The sequence below is a fragment of the Mixophyes fleayi genome, chromosome 12 (assembly GCF_038048845.1).
Source record: "Mixophyes fleayi isolate aMixFle1 chromosome 12, aMixFle1.hap1, whole genome shotgun sequence".
Lineage (NCBI taxonomy): Eukaryota > Metazoa > Chordata > Amphibia > Anura > Limnodynastidae > Mixophyes > Mixophyes fleayi.
In genome coordinates, this window is record NC_134413.1 from 46,532,356 (window position 1) to 46,554,748 (window position 22,393).

Consider the following 22,393-nt stretch of genomic DNA (forward strand, 5'->3'; position numbering starts at 1 on the left):
ATGTATATATGTATATATATGTATGATATATATATGTAATGTATATATAATGTATGTATAGTATATTATATGTATGTATATATATGTATGTTATATATATATATATATGTATGTATATAGTATATATATTATGTATGTATTATATATATATATGTATGTATATGTATATATATATATGTATGTATATGTATATATATATATGTATGTATATGTATATATATATATGTATGTATATGTATATATATATATTATGTATATGTATATATATATATGTATGTATATGTATATATATATATGTATGTATATGTATATATATATATGTATGTATATGTATATATATATATATAGTATGTATATGTATATATATAGTATATATGTATATGTATATATATATATATATATATTATATATGTATATATATATATATATATTTAATATATATATATATATGTATATATATATATATATATATATATGTATATATATATATATATATATATTATATTTATATATATATATATGTATATATATATATATATATATATATATTATGTATGTATATATATATATATATATGTATATATATATGTATATATATATATAGTATGTATATATGTATGTATATATATATATATATGTATGATATATGTATGTATATATATATATATATATTATATGTATGTATATATATATATATATATAGTATATATATATATATGTATATTATATATATATATATATATGTATGTATATATATATATATAGTATATTATATATGTATATATATATATATGATATGTATGTATATATATATATATTATATATATGTATGTATATATATATATATATATGTATGTATATATATATATATATATGTATGTATATATGTATATATATGTATATGTATGTATATATATATATGTATGTATATATATATATGTATGTATACATATGTATGTATATATGTATGTATACATATGTATGTATGTATATATATGTATGTATATATGTATATATATATGTATATGTATGTATATATTATATATGTATGTATATTATATATATGTATGTATACATATGTATGTATATATATGTATGTATACATATGTATGTATGTATATATATGTATATGTATGTATATATATGTATATATGTATATATATGTATATATATATATATATGTATATATATATATATATATGTATATATATATATATATATATATATATATATATATATATATATATATATATCACTAACCTTCCTATATTGTCCATGCATAACTTTTATGATAGCCTCACAGGTCTCCCCCTGTGACCATATATCGTAGGGTAGCAACCAGTCTCTGCTTTGCTGATATAGGTCTCCTTAAATGAGTGTCCTCCTTCTGGATGAGTGGAGTGACAAGCTGGAGCAGCTCCTGGAATGTGGGATCATTCATCTGCAGGAAATTCCTGAAGTCATCTGGATTGTTGTCCCCTATCTCCTGTAGCAGGGGCATGTGAAAAGGAGTCTCTCCTCTGGAACCACTGTTTGGTCTCTCCCGTCCAATTGTTTCTTCTTCTTTCCCTCCGGTTCACTGTTTGCAGTGTTCTTGCCATTGCGAGAAACAAAAAAGCACAAGCTTTTCATTTATTTGATGTGGACATTATCGAGGGAGTACCCAAAAGAAACCGGAATAGTGTTCTAGAGGGCTGACCACTTGTAGTACAGGCTTCCGCCGCTAGGTAAATGTTTGCGGAACCATTCTGAAACAGTATGCCCGCCGACGTTGCCAGGGGAAGGTAGCGTTTGACTCCAGAGCTTGTTTGTTGTCAATGATTTCTTTCAATCTTTTTCTGATTCACACGAACAACATACTGCTGTGAAGTTTTGTTTCCTTTTGGGGAAAAAATGCGGCAGGAAGAGTTGTTATACTATAAACAGCTTTCAAGGAAGCTGTCATGAGTAAAACACAAGTTTACAAATGGTTCTCCTGTTTCAAACGAGGTGAGATGTCAATTGACAATAAACCTCGTTCCAAAAGTCCTTCGACCACCCGAATAGAGGAAAATGTGACGAAAATTTATCAAGCCTTTCTGGAACATCGCCGTCGGGCCATTGATGAACTCGTGGAGTTGACGGAGATTTCATGAAGTTCCTGTCAGCGAATTTTAACCAAGGACTTGGGCATGAAACAAGTAAATTTGTGCACCACGGGCTCACCGCTGACCAGAGAGACAATCATCTGACTGCATGCCGTGCTTTAAAGGAACACTTGGCCGACCCTGATTTCTTTTCCAAAGTCATAACAGGAGATGAATCTGTGCTACGGTTACGATCCAGAAACAAAACCGCAATCCAGCCAATGGAAAACTCCCACTTCTCCTCGTCCCACAAAATCACGACAAGTGAAGTCAAATGTGAAAACAATGCTGATTTGTTTCATTGATGTGAGAGGAATTTTGCATTCAGAATGTGTACCCTAGGGTCAAACAGTCAACCAAAGATTTCATTTGAAGGTTTTGAAAAGGTCACGTTTTGACGGAAAAGCGTTTCAATTTGTGGCTGCTTTTTCCATCATGACAACGTACCTGCGCTGAGTGTCAAGCAATTTTTAGCCATAAACGACATGACACCTTTGCCTCACCCTATCTTGCCCCGTGCGACTTTTTTTTGTTTCCTCGGAAGAAAAAAAGACTAGGCGAAAACATTTTGCTGATATTAAAAAGGGGAAAAATAAATTGACATAAGTACTGAAAGGCATCAACAACGATGAGCTTATAAAAATGTTTTGAGCAATGGATAAAGTGTTTGGATGTATTGATTTAAGTGGAGAGTACTTTGAACATGACCGAAGTTAATTACGGTTTCTTTTGAGTACCCCTCATATTGCAATAAATCGTTGCAAGTGAACAGTTGTGAACGGGGTTGCCGAACGTACACTATACAGAAAGCTTGTTGGTAAAATTGTTAACAATGTCGCATCTGGAGAAATTTTCTGTAGTGTGTACCCAGCTTACATACATTTCAGCTAGTCGTGTTTTGTACTGAAAATCCCACCTCCAATTCTTTTTAAAGTAAAAATACTCTTTTCTCTACTTCAAAACTGTCCATTTTAGGTTACGTTTTCACCAAGAGACTAGATTGATATAGACTAGTCTGTACATTCTTTAAAATCAGCTGTTGATCGGGATCTTAATACACACATTTAATATTCAATGTACTGACTTTAAATGGAGAGAGAGGCCAGAAATGCAGCCAGCTGTTTGCTTGCTGGGTCCATCTGGCATTTGGAGTAAATTCTTTTACGGTAATAGGGTGTATGGACTTCTATAGATAAACACTCTGGCTCATAATATGCTCTGTCTGCATCCTAATTTTTATCACATGGAGGTTTCATTGTATTATGTAATTAGTGCTTTGTTTTGGTTTGTTTCTGACAGCTATGGTGCATGGGGTGTATCTATAAATGAAGGCAATGTTTTTTTTACAGGAAATCTTATTGCCCCCTCTAGGCTTTTGAAATTTGGGCCCTTCTGCTCAGCGGGAGGTTTCTGTCCTCCCTGAGCTCGCCTTAGGACACCTGCATTACAGTTTGCCAGGTGTACTGGCCCACCTAACTGTAAAACAAATCAATATTTTAAATAGATAATATTAGAGCTGTAATAAGTAACGTATGTAAATACAATGCATACACACACGTGTGTGTGTCATACTTACCTACTTTCTTCAGCTCTCTTCCGGGAGCCAGCCAGTGGAGGGGGGCGTGAGGGGGCGGGGCGGCCAAAATCGCGTCATTTCGGACCCGCCCCCTGTGACGTCATGACGCAAATTGCGTCATTTGACAGCGGGGGGCGGGGCTAAACGCCGCGATTCATCGGGAATCGCGGCGTTTGGGATCTAATTCTGCCCACTTCACTAGGAAGTGGGCACTTCCTAGTGAAGTGGGCAGAATTCGGGAGATTGCCACACTCGCCCGGGAGTCCGGGAGACTCTCGCAAAATGCGGGAGTCTCCCGGACATTCCGGGAGAGTTGGCAAGTATGGTGTGTGTGTGTGTGTGTGTGTGTGTGTATGTATTTATAGACTGTTTTTAAAGTGGTGTTCCTACCCGCTAGCAGTAATGTCCATTTGTGTTGTCTTCGCAGATAGCAAAAATAATTATGAAGACACATTGCTGCTCTAGGCCTGTGCTCCTGTGCCCTAGATGGGTAGATAAAGCCCTGTTAATGGAGGGTGTATATTTTGATGAATTTAATTTAAAGTTTTTGTAAAAACTTTTAAATGTGATTTTCATGAATATAGTCTTGTTTATTTCATAAATATTTTTATGTTTTGAATATCAGATGTTTGAGTGTGAGAGAGCACATTTGAGAATATCATGCATAGTGATTATACATCTGCTTTATGTGTATGTATTTAAATTAGTGTACGCCTTACAGCACTTATTCATTCTGGCATTGTACTTGTTTACCTATCAGGTCCTTCTAAATTCAATTTTATTGAGAGTAATAATATTGCATTTAATTTCTTCAGCAATTTTTTTCACAACTGCAAAAGTAGCCACCATTATTTTAGTAGATCACTCAGAACTCAGACTAATTGGTAACAACAGCAGGCAAAAAGAAATACCTAAGGGAGGCAATAGACTTAAGTGTATGCTTGCAAATGCAAGAAGCCTGACAGGTAAAATGGGGGAGTTAGAACTAGTAGCAATGAATGAGCAGTATGATATTATAGGTATTACTGAGACCTGGTGGGATGATACACATGACTGGGCAGTCAACTTGGAAGGCTATTCTCTCTTCAGGAGGGATAGGGTAAATAAAAGGGGAGGAGGAGTATGTCTTTATATTAAGCCAGAATTAAAACCAAGTATTCAGGAAGTTATATACGAGAATATTGGTGATAATATAGAGGCATTGTGGGTGGAAATATCCAGCGGAGGAAAAAGTTCAGAGAAGTTTCTGATAGGGATATGCTATAAACCGCCAGATATTAGTACGATTGAGGAAGCCCAACTTCTACAGCAAATTGAAAAGGCTACACAACTAGGTCAAATTTTAATTATGGGGGATTTTAATTATCCGGACATTGATTGGAGTACTGAGACCTGCGGTACAGCTAGGGGAAATAGGTTTCTGAGCACGCTAAAAGACTATTACATGTCCCAATTAGTTGAGGAACCAACTAGGAACCGAACTATACTGGACCTAGTAATAACAAACAATGTAGACGTAATATCAAATATTCAAGTAAAGGAGCACTTGGGAAACAGTGATCATAATATGGTCTCATTTGAAATTAGTTTCCAGAAACAACAGTATAAGGGATCAACTAGGACTTTAAACTTTAAAAAGGCAAATTTTAATATGCTAAAGGAGTCTATAAAGAGCATAGACTGGGACAAAGCCTTTGAAGGAAAAAATACGGAAGAAATGTGGGCTGTCTTTAAAATGTTGTTGGAAACATACACGTATAAGTTCATTCCTATGGGAAATAAATGTAAAAGAATTAAGTCTAAACCAATGTGACTAAATAAAAAGGTAAGGGAAGAAATGCAAAGGAAGAAGCGTGCATTTAAATTGTTTAAGTCTGAAGGGTCAGAGGAGTCCTTCCATAGGTACAAGGAATGTAATAAAACATGCAAAAAGGAAATTAGATTGGCTAAATTAGAAAATGAAAGGCACGTTGCAAAAGAAAGTAAGACAAACCCCAAAAAGTTTTTTAAGTATATAAATGGCAAAAGGATTAAAAAAGATAATATAGGACCCCTAAGAAGTGAGATGGGTGAATTGATAAATGATACTAAGGAAAAAGCAGAGATATTAAACACGTTCTTTTCTTCAGTATTTACCAGAGAGGAACAAATGGCAGGAGTAATACATAAAAATGGAAATGAAACCATGCCATTAATTAATACTTGGTTGTCAGAGGAAGAAGTCCAAAGGCGACTGAAGAATATTAAGATAAATAAAGCTCCAGGTCCAGATGGCATACACCCAAGGGACCTTATGGAGTTAAATTTGGAAATAGCTAGACCGCTATTCTTAATTTTCAGACATTCAATCTCATCAGGCTCAGTACCAAGGGATTGGCGAATAGCAGATGTGGTGCCGTTGTTTAAAAAGGGGACGAGATCACAACCAGAGAATTATAGACCTGTAAGCCTGACATCAATAGTGGGGAAACTACTGGAAGGTATTTTAAGGGACAGTATTCAGGATTACTTGGTATGCAATAAAATTATTAGTGGGAATCAACATGGATTTGTGAGGGATAGGTCATGTCAAACTAATCTAATTAGTTTATACGAGGAAGTTAGTGGGAACTTAGACCAGGGCAGGACAGTAGACGTGGTCTACTTAGATTTTGCAAAGGCCTTTGATACAGTGCCACACAAGAGGTTGGTTTACAAAATAAGGGAACTGGGTCTAGAAATCAAAATTTGTACTTGGATCGAAAACTGGTTAGAGAATAGGGAACAGAGAGTTGTGATAAATGGAACATTTTCTAATTGGTCAAAGGTCTTAAGTGGAGTACCTCAAGGTTCCGTGCTGGGACCACTCCTTTTTAATATATTTATTAATGACCTTGGTGATGGTTTAGAGAGTAAAGTTTCTATTTTTGCAGATGACACTAAACTCTGTAAGGTAATAAAATCAGAGCAAGATGTAGCTTCTCTACAGAGAGACTTAAATAAACTGGAGGATTGGGCGGCTAAATGGAATATGAGGTTTAACACAGATAAATGTAAGGTTATGCCTTCAGGGATCAAAAACAAGAACGCAATCTATAAATTAAATGGAATTAATTTGGGAGAATCTATAATGGAAAAGGATTTGGGAGTGCTCGTAGACAGTAGACTTAGCAATAGTGCTCAATGTCAAGCAGCAGCTGCAAGGGCAAACAAAGTATTGGCATGCATAAAAAGGGGCATAGATGCAAGGGAAGACAGTGTAATTTTGCCACTGTATAAATCATTGGTAAGACCTCATCTTGAATATGCAGTACAGTTCTGGGCACCACTCTATAAAAAAGATAATTTGGAACTAGAAAGGGTTCAGAGAAGGGCGACAAAATTGATAAAGGGTATGGAGTCATTAAGTTATGAGGAAAGGTTAGCCAGTTTAGGCATGTTTACTTTAGAAAAGAGGCGTCTAAGGGGAGATATGATTACTATGTACAAATACATTAGGGGTCAATACAGAGAGCTTTCATGGGAACTTTTTACCCCAAGGACCATACACAGGACACGTGGTCATCCCCTAAGGTTAGAGGAGAGGAAATTTCACAACCAGCAAAGGAAGGGGTTCTTTACAGTAAGGGCAGTCAAGATATGGAATTCATTGCCAGGGAAGGTTGTGATGGCAGATTCAATAGATATGTTTAAGAAAGGGTTAGACAAATTTTTAGCGGAAAGGTGTATCCAGGGATACGACCGTTAATTTAAAATAAAGGATAGTAGTAGATATAGGGTAAAAATTGGATTGCAATATTGAGTCTGGGGGGATTTTCAAAATTGAAACAGATGGGCGGTTGCCTACTCTGGATTAATTTCAAATATAAGTGCAGGATCGCAGGAGATCCAAAATAGGTTGAACTTGATGGACTGGTGTCTTTTTTCAACCTCATCAACTATGTTACTATGTTAGGCTGTACCATCAGTAAATCTAAAGTTTGTCATTTGCTACATTGCTGAAGATAACTTACTATAGTTCTGTAGAGAACATGATTATGAACATATGTAGCAATATAGCAGTAGTATAGATTTTAAACCAAACCAACAGTTTCCTAATTTTATCTATTTTAAAATGCAGATTCCAGATTCTATTATCTCTCGTGGGGTGCAGGTACTTCCACGAGACACTGCATCACTCAGTACCACTCCTTCTGAATCACCCCGGGCGCAGGCTACGTCAAGACTTTCTACCGCTTCCTGTCCAACGCCAAAAGTAAGTAGATGCCAATCTGTAGTTGTTGTTAAAGTCAGCAGGTGTGTACAGTACCATACAGTTTTTAGATATTAAGCATAATAGGAGGCTGCATTTTGTTTGGTCTTCATGAATATTTATGCAGTTACGTTCTAAGTTACTGAACAAGCACGAAGATACCTTTGTTAAAAGGACAATTGAAAATGGTACATTGTAATGCCCCTACTGACTCGCTATTGTTACATGTGAAATTACTCTTAAAAGTTCCATGCTTAAAACTCCAACTCTACTGCCCCTTATATCTCTAACCTCCTCTCCATTCACACTCCTGCCCGCTCCCTGCGCTCGGCCAATGACCGCCGCCTCTCCTCCACTCTTGTCACCTTTTCCCACTCCAGAATCCAAGACTTTTCCCGTGCAGCCCCCCTTCTCTGGAACGACCTCCCTCATTCCATCCGTCTCTCTCCTACTCTGTGCTCCTTCAAACGTGCACTCAAAACTCACCTCTTCCTCAAAGCCTACCAACCATCTACTTAACCCCCATCTCCTCCCTTTAGCTCATCCTCCCTTCTCTCCTCTTGCCTCAACTGGCTCCTCTTGTGCCTGGTCTGTTTACCCTTCCTTAGGCTGTAAGCTCGCATGAGCAGGGCCCCCTCCCCTCCTGTCTCCATACCTGTTCTTCCGCTCCGTCTTTACTGCATATGACTGGCCGGAGTTTCTGAAGTATTGGTACTTTTTGTGCATTGTTCTGTATGGTTTCGCCCTGCATAGTCTACTGTTAGTACTGTGTGCAGCGCTGCAGATACCTTGTGGTGCCTAACAAATAAATGATAATAATAAAAGAAGCTATTGAAAACAGTTATGGCTAAATTTTCATATGTAGCTCCCGACAATGCGTTTATAAATAGTTATTAGTCTCAATAAACTCATAATTGAGATTGTCACCCCTCCGCAATGCAGCTGCTAGGTAAGAATCATGAAAGATGTAGACTAGTAGCAAAATTGATAAATATATATATATATATATATATATATATATATACACATTTTAGAGTTTGATCAGGATCAGAATATAATTGAACTTTTCTATGAACTGCTTTCATTTTTAAGCCACCTTAGCTATATTTTTGTTACTCCTAAAAACAAACAATCTAACCCCAACAATCAGTTGTAAAGCCTTTTGTGCTTGTTGCCCCCAGTAGAAAGTTTTAATGCCAACCACTGGTCACCAGAAAACAGGTATCCTATGGAAAATATGAAATTAGTTCCAATGTCATAAATATACTGCACTGTATCACATCATTATTTACAGTTTAAACAAATGTATGTGTATTCCAGAACTTTATAAGCACTGGAATAATACTGGCCCAATAGTGTTGTGTCCACTGGATGTTTGGTTCTGTTTAGGTTCTAATTTAGACGTTGCAGCCTTGTCGTCTTCTATATAGACCCAGCAACAGTAGAGAAAAATAAAAAGTTCTAATAATTCCTTACAATTGTTTTCTAGAAACAAATATTGCTTTTCTAATATGTTTAAATCTCTTATTTGATGCATATAAGCTCGACATGTGATGATTGTATTATCAATGCTTGTGTCATATAGCATTAACCAAAAACTTGAAAAGTCCTCTGATAGCCAAAGGTTCTATTTTAATGTGCCATTATCACAAAGGAGGGCTCATACAGTAATAAAAGGGATTGTCAGACAACCGCTACAGGTTCAAGATCTTCTTTGACTATAAACTGAAAAAATATATTTGGTTCCCAAAGATGAATATTTTGATATTGCATATGTACATTCTATTTCGTGTTCTCTCCATCCCCATCTATAATTGACAATGTATACAGTCATACACAGTTATACTTACATGTATGTGCTACTAACCAGAAGTGATCAGATTTCTTTCCCTCAAGCCATGCAAGGCCTTATTTTGGGTCAGTGGTTTAACCTCTGGAAAGTCTTGATCTAATATTTGGTTAGCTTTCAAAATCTGATAATTGTACTCCACTGAGGAATGAGATAGTATGTGAAAGCAGAGGTATTTTACCATTAACTATCTGTCACCAGGCATAACTTATTTCTGTACAGGAGACATTCATTACACAGATAACTGCAAAACTGTGTATAAATTGTGAGCCTTAATAGAACATATATATATGAAACATGTAAGTAGGGTTTTACTTATTCTTTATAAGTTAATAAAGTCATCTGTATAATAGATTTTTAATTTCTATTTACACGATTGAAGCTATCAATTGTAAAACTACAATAAATTGAAATATAATTTTTTCATAAATTTGATGCAAATAAATGAAGCTTTTCTATAAAACTGGAATGTATCAGAAGTTGCAGAATTCCCTATTCAATATATGCATTCTTGGTATAGTATATGTTTTAATTGTTCTACTGAGCTCTTCAAACGGAAATACGTATTCTCTTTACATTTGGTAGTTGTAATTATAATTCAATGACTCAAAATGCAACGATCCTTCTGTATAAAAGCAATTAGTAACACTCACAAATACACGCACGGAACTGTATGGAATGGTATCAAGGTTTAGGTGTCAGTATAAAGCAGGTGTATAGGCTATTTAGTTTGAATACTGCTCAGGGCACAACATAATCTTAATTCACCACTGGGCACAGCCATAGAAAATAAGTTGTTTGATGTAACCTGTGTATTACAAAGATTGAAAAATTGGCTTAGTAACTGAACATATGGCCTGATTCATGTTCGGACGGACGTCCATGTGCATAGCGTATCTTGCGTGAAATAGCTCTTCGCATGCTCAGAAATGGGTCTTACGCCAATGAAGGTAAGTGCATGCAATACGTGTGTGAATGCAAATGACAATTAGGACAGTCACCGACTTGAGAGGCGGAACGGGGTAAGGAAGAGTTGAACTAATCTAGGCCAGGTACAATAAGGGCCTTCAGACGGAGATGCAGGCGATTCAAATCCTGAGTTTCTCGTAAGTGTGCTTATTTTCACCTGTATCATTTGCACCAGCTACAGGCAAGGAATAAGTACTGACTGATAGTGATGACAGTCATGGCACAGTTTCAAAAACTACACTTATGTGTGCCACTAGATCGGTGGTAATCGGTATCCCGATGCTTGGGATACCGACACCCACTATTCCTACAAAATTAAAACGAGTAGTAAAATGACGAGATGTTATAAATATACACTTACCTTCACAGCGGCTGCGTTGATTTCCAAAGAGTCTGTTATGCGACGGCTGGTAATTCCGAAGATGCTGCATGTCGGCTCTGGTTTGTGACGTCTACGTAGACATTTAAAGAGGTATGTTAATCATACGGTTAGGGTTAGGCTGCACCAAACTTCCGTTATTTACCAGACATCGCAATCCAGCGCTGACATGCAGCATCTTCGGAATTACCAGCCGTTGTATAACAGACTCTTCGGAGTTCCATGCCGTTGCTGTGAAGGTAAGTGAATATTTTCATTAATCTTGTCACTATACTATTCGGTTTTTTTTTTCCATAGGAATGCTGGGTGTCTGTATCCCAAGCATCGGGATACCGTACCCCACCCCACTAGATAGCACAGTACATGTGTATGTAAGTAAGATATAAAATAAAAATGTTTTGTATGTACACAGGGCCGGATTAAGGGAATGGAGGCCCCTGGGCTAAGGGCGCCTCCATTCCCCCGTAAGGCCCCCAATGTGAGACACCCGCCGCCCCCCCGTACCCCGTGAGGCCCCCCCCCCCAAGCGCTTACCTGTCACTGTAGTCCTCCGTCCCCGGCGCGCTGTAAGCTCCTTACTGAGGAGATCCCGCGAGAGTTCATTCGCGAGATCTCCTCAGTAAGCAGATTACTGAGCGCCGGGGACGGAGGACTACAGTGACAGTGCTTAGCAGCATTGATCGGGCTGGGGGCGCCCCCGCCCCCGGACCGATCAATAATGCTGCTGAGGACTTTGAAGGGCCCCCTGGATGCCCGAGGCCCCTGGGCTATAGCCCAGTTAGACCTCGGGTTAATCCGGCCCTGTATGTACAGTATGCATTGAAAGCATCTTTATAATGTATAAATATTAATAGTTGTTCATTTATTTTATAATATACATTGTTTAATGTGTGCTGATGCAGTATATGTATAATGTAGTCTGTTCTTTCTGTTAATATACAGCAAGTACTGTGTACACAGAGCATTCCACCCAGATTCAAATGGAAAAATATCTTGAGATATGCTCGGATTTGAATATAGTCGGAACTTAGCTCAAATTCAGTGTTCTTTTTTTGTTTTTTTTTAAAACAACATTTGCGTTGCGTTTTGAATCAGTCCCATAATATTTTACATTAGAATTATAATAAAAAAAAAGGTGAAAAGGAGCAGACACCTACTAGGTGTAGTAAGATAAGTAAGTACAATTAGTGCATATAAATGTGCAAAGTGCATGCGCACCAATAATTGTAAAATATAGGACTTGTCTGGAGACTATACTCTCAAAGTCCTCTGTAAATACTTTGTTTGGATGACCAAAATCCATTGTAGTGTAGTAAAATGAAGCAGAGGAAACAAGAAAAATTGATAGTGTAGTACTTAAGAGTAATCCAAATATGGAGTACCCTTGAGTACTTAATGTGTACCAAATATAAATTAGAAATCGGCTTATCTGGTAGTTAAAGTGTTTGGTCCGCTGTATTTTTTAATCTAGGTGAAACAGATTCTTGAAATTCTCAAGAGACAGAAAAAAAAAACAAGAACAACAAGCCACAATATAGTGTAGTATGATAACAGTCTTTTAATATAAAAGCTATAAAAATACACATTATCTAACATTTAATTGAAAGCTTATCTGGATGTCCTTAATAAGTTCAAGGATACTGTGCCACCATGGTGCATAGTAGTCCGAAACAGATCTTGAACCAGCTGCTGAGTAGAACAACATAAAATATCCTTAAATCCTTCAGATAGAGAAGACAGGGCCAAACTTCTTACTGCAGATTAAAATGCAAAAATGGCAAATCGCGTCATTGAGGCCCCGTCCTTACTTCACTAGGAAGTGGGTGAGATCTGGGAAAAAGACCTGGTCTCCCGGGGGTCTGGGAAATCTACCCAAAATTCGTGAGTCTCCCGGACATTCCAGGATGGTAGACCAGTATGGTTTTGCCTGCATATTTATAACCGTAAGTGTATTCCAGTATATATGAAGACTGAAGTTGCAGTACAGATCACAAAATCCTCTCTCAAAATTTCTGACCATTGGGGTGGTTAAAATTCAGAAAACTTGTAGAAACTAGATTTGTAAATGTAATGTTGTAACGTCCACACTTACAAACCTAAACATTTAATGCCTAATATTTTCTTAGTGTTCTTGGGGGTCTATCGTAACATATGGGAGTCAATATATCCTTGAGAATTGTGACTTTCCTAAAAATGAGATTAGTTTTAGTTTTGAAGCAATTCATTTAGCATTGGGTCTACTTTAATAATGCCCCAATGCTTAGCAATGATTCTATTAATACTCACCTAACAACAGTTTTATTGTGTAATGAAGGAAACCGCTTCTTTAACATTCTTCTTTTTATATTTATTTTTTATATTATAATTATAAGAACTATTTATTTCTATCTATTAAGTTTTGGTAACAGCAAATGAGTGTATCAAGATATCCCCTAGATTTAAACTTTTGGGCATAGAGACCTGTTCTTCACATGTGCCATTAGTTCTGCCTTTTGTTTTGATGAAACAACTGAGAGTAGGGAATATTATTATTTCATTTGGTTACATGGCCACTCTTATAGTGTAAGTGTTTGTATGGACTGGTTTGGTATTCGTTTCAGTCCCTTTACCCATTAGAACCAAATCCAGTTATTCAATCTGTTCCTTATTAGCAGTTGATTTAAAAGTGATATTATATTCAGTCTTACTAGTAAAATCCATAATATTATCTTGGACCCTTCTGGGACACAGTTTTACCCATCACCAAGGCGATTGTGGGAACCAAGGTACCCAATTGTCCGAAATGTTGGCTACTTAACATCAAATTGCTCATTTCCCAATACAAAAATCCACCTTGAAGTACCTCAGAAGTGCAGCGGGATCTCCAGTGATACTGGTCCACTGGAAATCCCCAACACCTCCTTCTATTAAAGAATGGTTTGCACGTTTAGACCTGATAATATCATATTTGTATCTTAGTAGTAAATGGAGACGATAGAGGAGGAGTGAAATGGACAGGTGGAGCGTGAGGAGGGAATTGTCTTAGGATGGGGCCAGGTAGGCAAGTGTGAAAAGGTGAGTTTTGAGGGAGCACTTGAAACATTCGATTTTGGGATCGAGTCTAATTGGACAGGACAAGAAGTTCCAAATGTGGGCAGCAGCATGGGCAAAGTCCTGAAGCTGGAAATATGAGGTGATGATAGGTGATTAGGAGAGTTGTAGGTCATTGACAGAACCTAGTGGTCGAGGGGCAGCATGGTGCGTAGTGGTTAGCACTTCTGCCTCACAGCACTGGGGTCATGAGTTCAATTCTGGACCATGGCCTTATCTGTGAGGAGTTTGTATGTTCTCCCCGTGTGTGCTTGGGTTTCCTTCAGGTGCTCCAGTTTCCTCCAACACTCCCACACACAAAATATACTGGTAGGTTAATTGGCTGCTAACAAATTGACCCTAGTCTGTGTGTCTATTTGTCTATCTCTCTGTGTGTGTGTGTGCGTGTCTGTCTATGCGTGTCTGTCTATGCGTGTCTGTCTATGCGTGTCTGTCTATGCGTGTCTGTCTATGCGTGTCTGTGTGTTAGGGAATTTAGACTGTAAGCCCCAATGGGGCAGGGACTGATGTGAGTGAGTTCTCTGTACAGCACTGCGGAATTAGTGGCGCTATATAAATAAATGGTGATGATGATGAGTAGGGGAGTATTTCTTGACAGGGTTGGAGATGTAGGAAGGGGAAGCATTAAAGAGTGCTTTATAGGTGAGAGTAAACTTGAATTGTACTCTGGAAGGAATGGAATTTCAGGAGAAGCGATAAGTCACAATGCCGCATTCAGCACAGATTTCAGGGGGACAGACATTTGTCAGGAAAGCCAGAAATTAGAAGATTGCAATAATCAAGACGGGAGAATGACAAGACCATCAATGTTAGTCTTGGTGGCATCCAGGCAGAGGAAAGGGTGAATCTTGGTAATGTTTTGATGATGGACATGAATGGGCAAGGGACTGGATATGGGGAGTGAAATTGAGGGCAGAGTCAATGATGGCACCAGGCAGTCTGAGCGAGGAACAGGGGAGAGGGTGACATTGCTCAACATATGTGTACATAAGTTGTACATCTATCGTTGCATACAGTATATAACTATAAATTATCCGAAACTTGTAAAACAGTAGTGATATGTTTTGAATAAGAAGGGAGATTTGGGGCAGGATGGCCTCCCAGGCTAACATGGTGGATGCTCTTTTTGTAGCACCAAAGTCTACAAACTGGGCACTCCAGCAACAGCTTTAACCTGTTGCTCTCCATCACAGCTAAAATACTCATACTAGGCTTCTCGACAAGATGGATACCATCTATTCTTCACCTGGCAGACCCAAGGATGCCTATATAACAAGTTAAAAGTACACCATCATTATGACAGAAGCTGTTTAGGCCACCTCATTTGGGAATGTGACCAACGGCTTTTCACCCCACTACGAACGTTGACTCAGTTCATTAATAAAGTGTTATCAATACTTGATCCTCTTGGGAAAAGACAAAAAGAGTGCACAAAGAAAAAAGGCAGGAAAACCAGGATTATACTCTCCTCTGTCATGTGAAGCAATTCCTAAAAATATTGAGCTCTGGGTCTATGAATGGCGATAATCTATAGAACTCCCAAGCCAACTTAGATTTGCCAAAGTGATTAATGCAGTCAGAGGAGTCAGACCACCGCTTGATCTCAAATGTTAGTATTGAGATCAGTGACATCCTCTCACACATTAAGACAATATAACCAAAGGAATTTGCAAACTTTACAGAACAAACTTAAGGAGACTATGAGAAATAAAGTTGCCACCATCCAGTTTGACATTTTTCAATTGGCAACACTACTCACCACTCTAAAATAGGCGAAAGAGGCCTCTGATGACCTCCATGAGAAAATGAGTGATGTAATTTCAAACTAAGGTGCAGAGATTAGATAATTGAAAAACAGAATGGAAAAGCTAGACAGCAGATAGCATAAAAACAATATCTGTATCAGGGGACTCCTGGCTTATGCTTTAATCAGTATTGTATAGAAATCCTCTACCAAGTTACTAATGAATAGATCACATCTGTCAGGGTCCATAAGGCCCTTAAGCTGAGGCTACATTATTTCACACAAAAGGAATAAATGCTCGGAACACAGCAACTGGATGGAGTTGATTTTAATGGGCACAAACTACAGATCTTCCAGGATTTGTCCTTGCACGCGCAGCTACAAAGATCATTGAAGTCCCATATGGATGAACTCCGCAGGAATGGTCTGATATATTGCTGGGGATTTCCGTTCAACTTACAGATGGCATATAATGGAAAAGTGCTTACATTGTACTCACCACTAGACTTGGTGGCTTTTTGTACATAGCTAAACATGCAGGAAATCTTCCCGAGTGGAAAGAATTGTTATTTTCAGATGGATCCTCACATGAATAGAAAAATGGCAGACCATCCATCAAAAGAAACAACTGAGTGTTGTGACTTTGGAGGAGACATGAACATGTTTGAGAGCCCCCTCTGAGTTAGTTGATGTTTATTTGATGCTGATTGGGGAAATTCACTTTAAGCGTACTTCCACAGCATGCTCACAGTGCAACTACTACTACACAAACATACATTTTGAGTGGCAACAAAGTCTGCATTAAGACACACTAAGGGGTAAATGTATCAAGCTGAGAGTTTTTCGGCGGGTTTGAAAAACCAATCAGATTCTAGCTATCTTTTATTTAGTGCATTCTACAAAATGATTGCTAGAATCTGATTGGATGCTATAGGTAACATCTTCACTTTTCAAACTCACAGGAAAACTCTCAGCTTGATACATTTACCCTAGGTGTTTGAGATGTAGAGGAATATCTTTCACAAAGGCTTAAGACCCCCGGAGCTACCATCATTTTTTTTTTTTACAGTTTTGACATAGGATAGGTTCTGGACTGGCGCCAGAGCTCCATTCCCACCCATTCACCATTGACCTCCACTCCCCAGCTACCCCTGGTTCCTGGTCCCTGGTCCCATACCTGTCTCATTAATATACTTAATTTTACAAGTTAATGAGAATGGACAGCCATGTATTCCAGTTCTAAATGACACAGTACATATCAGTTGATGCTGCTGATTGGAATCTTATATTGAGTTTGAGTGATGATCATGTAATTGTAGCGTGTAGTGACAAAAGTTTACATTTTGTATGATCTGGCTTAGATACTGCCCCCTTTTTTTCTTGATGTAAGGATGTATCCCTGTTTTCAATAAAATAGATTGGATATATAAAAAAATTGAAGGGAGACTTTTCACATATCTACTTAGAAAGATGTTCACATATTCAGAAATATACAAGATGTGTAATAATAATTAATATTGTGCCAGGTGATGTACTATTTACACCCTTTATCGTTATAACCATACCTGTCTACATTTTAATGTAAAAAACAAAAGCTTACAGTTATTTGAGTCTTTATAAATAAAGCAACTGGTTCAAGCTTGAAATATACAAAGAGATTTATTAGGGGTTGGTCACTTAATTGTCCTAACCTTCTCTAATGTAGTGAAGAAAATGAATTTCCACACCAGTCATGAGCTGGCTACATGAAAAAAAAAAACACACTTCCTTTCTCATGCTACAAATTTGACTTCATGCCTGCTTGCAGGGAGCATCCTTTTATATATGAAATGATGTCTTTATTTTGTAGAATTCTACAGTAGAGTAAACAAGACATATCTGGATGCTATGGACAAACTGGAATGCTGTGCATGAGATGAGATAGATAGCCAGCTGTAATTTTTTTAGGCTGCTTTAATTAGTCCTGTTTATATGTATATTGTAACTTTCCACATATTGACTAAACAATGTTGCAAAGGACCTTTTTTATACAATACTACTCAATATTTCAATATTTTTTGCTGTCTTGCATGAAGTGCTCACAATATTTCAAAGAAATTATAGTGAAGAATTTAACTTGGCTATTCCAAAATTCATCCATTCTTGGTACAAATCCCTGCTCAACACAAAAACTGGAGTAAATCAGAAGACTGTTTAAGTCCGCAAAGATACATTGCAAAGTACACCACTGTGGGAAAACATCTTGCATACAATCCATGGCAACAATTAGCTTAAAAATAAGTGCAGGTAATGTTTTCCAAAACACAATGCACCAGTCCCCTCTGTCTGAATCCACCATCCCAGTTTTGCAAGCACGTTCAATTTCATTTTCAGTGCCTGCCACCACCATTCTCATTGCTGTGTGTTACTGTCTGCTTCAGACTCTATCACTCGTTACCCATGCTCCTCTACTTTAAGGCTCTGCACCCAGCTGTATAGAGAGAGAATTTTTATTTAAACTGCAATTCACTGTGCTTTGCTTGTTTAGAGTGCAAAGTAACTTGGTTAGAGTGCTAAGTAACCTGCTCCTGAATATTTCAACTGTAGCTTACTTGGAGTTGGCAAACAAAAGTGTAATTAGTGTACATTTTTCTTCTTTTTTTTTTTTCTTTAAAACTCACTAAATAAATCACATTTTTAAACCGAGTGATGTGCCATAATGAAGCAGGGACTACAAGACAGATGGTTTGCAGAAGTGAAACTGAGCTGTAGAGAGTTCTCCCATCCATTGAAAGAGAACTTGTAGTTCTTAAAAGCATTTATACTTTGCACTGCCTCTACCAAATAAAACACAAATGCAGTAGTACAAACCATGCCGTTTCCACTGATGGTCTTTAATTGATAATTACGCTCTAAAATTACTTTCTAACAAACATCTTTTCCTAACTAGCTCGACTACATGGCCCATATGCTAGGGACCTCTGCAGGTCAGAAGAACTAACCCTCTGCTACCACTGCTGTGAGAAATGAAATTCAAACAGCGCTGTGTCCCTAACACCGAATGTAGCGGCACTGATTGGTCTGAGCTATAGACAAGCACATTTTTCAGAATGGAGAATTGTTGGCTTGTAATGTTGCACCTGTCACTTGCCCTTATATGTTTAGCCTAGAAGATAAAGTGGTGGAGAGTGCACGTTTTCAAGGGTGCGCCTTGCTGCGCACGACAATTTCACTTACAAATACTTCTCTCTCACAGTGCACTGAAAAATGATTTTAATAATGAACAGGATGCCCCTTTCCCAAAATCCTCAACCAGATCCAGCGATAGACAGCCTAGGCCAGAGGTTCCCAAACATTTGCAGTTCGCGGCACCCTTAGAGTCTCCATAATTTTTTCAAGGCACCCCTCCAAAATAATTACTGCGCAGTCCTGTTTTAGAAGTAGTTGGGTCAAAAAAATTTAAGTATTTAGGTCAGTACAGAAATACTTATTTAGTTGTATGCAAAAATGCCCCCTCTGCATCCAGACACGCTGCCCCCTCTGCATCCAGACACGCTGCCCCCTCTGCATTCAGACACGCTGCCCCCTCTGCATCCAGACACGCTGCCCCCTCTGCCACGCTGCCCCCTCTGCCACGCTGCCCCCTCTGCCACGCTGGCCCTCTGCCACGCTGGCCCTCTGCCACGCTGCCCCCTCTGCCACGCTGCCCCCTCTGCGCTCTCTCATGCTGTCCTCTTTGCCACGCTGTCCTCTCTGCCCTCTCACGCTGTCCTCACTGCGTGAGAGAGGAGGATGCTGGGTCCCGACGCCGCGCGGATTGGTAAATTTATGTGTTTTTGTTTTTTCTATGGCTGGCCCGCGGCGCACACTTTGGGATCCACCGGCCTACGCACAAGTATTGTGCCTATAAAGGGAGTACCCACAAGAATAGTATCCTCACCTTGCTAAAAACACCACCTTCCCTCCCAGAGGCTACCAACACCACAATGAAAAACACTTTGGGGTATATTTACTAAACTGCGAGTTTGAAAAAATGGTCTACTTAGATTTTGCAAAGGTTTTTGATACAGTGCCACACAAGAGGTTGGTTTACAAAATTAGGGAACTGGGTCTAGGAATCAACATTTGTACTTGGATCGAAAACTGGTTAGAGAATAGGGAACAGAAAGTTGTGATAAATGGAACATTTTCTAATTGGTCAAAAGTCTTAAGTGGAGTACCTCAAGGTTCCGTGCTGGGGCCACTCCTTTTTATTCATTAATGACCTTGGTGATGGTTTAGAGAGTAAAGTTTCTATTTTTGCAGATGACACTAAACCTCTGTAGGTAATAAAATCAGAGCAAGATGTAGCTTCTCTATAGAGGGACTTAAATAAACTGGAGGATTGGGCGGCCAAATGGAATATGAGGTTTAACACAGATAAATGTAAGGTTATGCCTTCAGGGATCAAAAACAAGAACGCAATCTATAAATTAAATGGAATTAATTTAGGAGAATCTATAATGGAAAAGGATTTGAGAGTGCTCGTAAACAGTAGACTTAGCAATAGTGCTCAATGTCAAGCAGCAGCTGCAAGGGCAAATAAAGTATTGGCATGCATAAAAAGGGGCATAGATGCAAGGGAAGACAGTGTAATTTTGCCACTGTATAAATCGTTGGTTAGGCCTCATCTTGAATATGCAGTACAGTTCTGGGCACCACTATATAAAAAAGATAATTTGGAACTAGAAAGGGTTCAGAGAAGGGCGACAAAATTGATAAAGGGTATGGATTTATTAAGTTATGAGGAAAGGTTAGCCAGTTTAGGCATGTTTACTTTAGAAAAGAGGTGTCTAAGGGGAGATATGATTACTATGTACAAATACATTAGGGGTCAATACAGAGAACTTTCATGGGAACTTTTTACCCCAAGGACTATACACAGAACACGTGGTCACTCCCTAAGGTTAGAGGAGAGGAAATTTCACAACCAGCAAAGGAAGGGGTTCTTTACAGTAAGGGCAGCAGGGCCATCTTAACAACATTATGGGCCCCTGGGCAAAGCAGTGCGCCGGGTCCCCTACATATATATATATATATATATATATATATATATGTGTATAGAGATGCAGATATAGATATATAGAGATAGATATATGTACTTGCTCAGTGATCCTTGAAGGTTTTTTTTGCAGGTTTTTTCTTTTGCAGGATTTTTTATTCTAATTAAGAGCCCTGCCTATGGGGCCCACTTGCCCGTGGGGCCCCCGGGCACCTGCCCATCGTGCCCAATGGAAAAGATGGCCCTGAAGGGCAGTCAAGATATGGAATTCATTGCCAGGGAAGGTTGTGATGGGAGATTCAATAGATATCTTTAAGAAAGGGTTAGACAAATTTTTAGCAGGAAGGTGTATCCAGGGATACCTAGGATAGTAGTGGATTTAGGGTAAAAATAGGACTGCAGAATTGAGTCTGGGGGGATTTTCACAATTGAAACAGATTGACGGTTGCTTACTCTGGATCAATTTCAAATATAAGTGCAGGATCGCAGGAGATCCAAAATTGGTTGAACTTGATGGACTGGTGTCTTTTTTCAACCTCATCAACTATGTTACTATGTTACTATGAGATGTTGCCTATAGCAGCCAATCAGATTCTAGCTATCATTTATTTAGTACATTTTTCAAAATGACAACTAAAATCTGATAGGTTGCTATAGGCAACATTGACACTTTTTCAAACCTGCAGTTTAGTGGATATACCCACAAGGCACTTAAAATTTGCCCTGAGCTGGTAATTAACAAGATTCCGACTCTAATTGGCTGCTTATAATTGGGAGTCGGTGACAGGGAGTTTCGTGAACTCCCTATTTTGACCATTTTGCTTCAGTAATGTGTTTGGGCATTTTTATGGATGGTTTCGGGGGAGGGTGGATTCCCATTTGGAATACTACGAATTGAAAGAAGAAGAAAAGAAGATTTTATTTTGCATTGAAAGTAGCAAATTAGCTATTTTTCAATTAAAGTTTATTTGAAAAATGTGTGGTTTTTTTTTTTTTTACTCTTTTGGACTTTTCAGCACAGGGCTGGTAGACTCTGAGGGAGAAGAGGCAACACCCCTGCGCTGGTTTTCATTACAGTATTTGGTTCATGTTCCTGGTCTCCCAGGCTGTCTAGCACTATGGCTGGTTGGTGAAGCAAAAGTGATACTTGAAGATTGTATCACTGGGACTTACCTCTGCAGCATAGCCTGTTCCTCTGCAAAATTTGATTTGTGAAATGTTATTTCACTCATTTTTATTAGAGACCCATGACTCTGTGTCTGTAAGTAATACAGCACTCTTTGCTTCACCTCTTTTGGCAGTTATCAAAGGTTTAAAGCAGCAGTTGGAACGTTAGAGAGGGTGGGGTCATCTGAACAGCCGGGGTGCCTCTGTGGTAGAGGAGGAATTATACTTTGTAGTATGTTTAA

General features: G+C 38.2%; 1 protein-coding gene across 13 annotated transcripts in view; it reads left to right on the forward strand.

Moving 5' to 3' along the window:
• The first annotated feature begins 7,768 nt into the window (after positions 1-7,768).
• Positions 7,769-22,393, forward strand: part of LOC142108458 (gephyrin) — a 130,199-nt gene continuing 115,574 nt past the window's right edge. For 7 of the 13 annotated variants that reach the window (XM_075192119.1, XM_075192122.1, XM_075192127.1 and 4 more), the window contains exon 1: positions 7,770-7,936. In XM_075192119.1, the coding sequence (XP_075048220.1) occupies positions 7,796-7,936 (141 nt within the window). In that variant the 5' untranslated portion in view covers positions 7,770-7,795. Of the gene's footprint in view, positions 7,937-22,393 lie in introns of all 13 variants that reach the window. The other 6 variants (XM_075192113.1, XM_075192116.1, XM_075192114.1 and 3 more) reach the window with 2 other exon arrangements.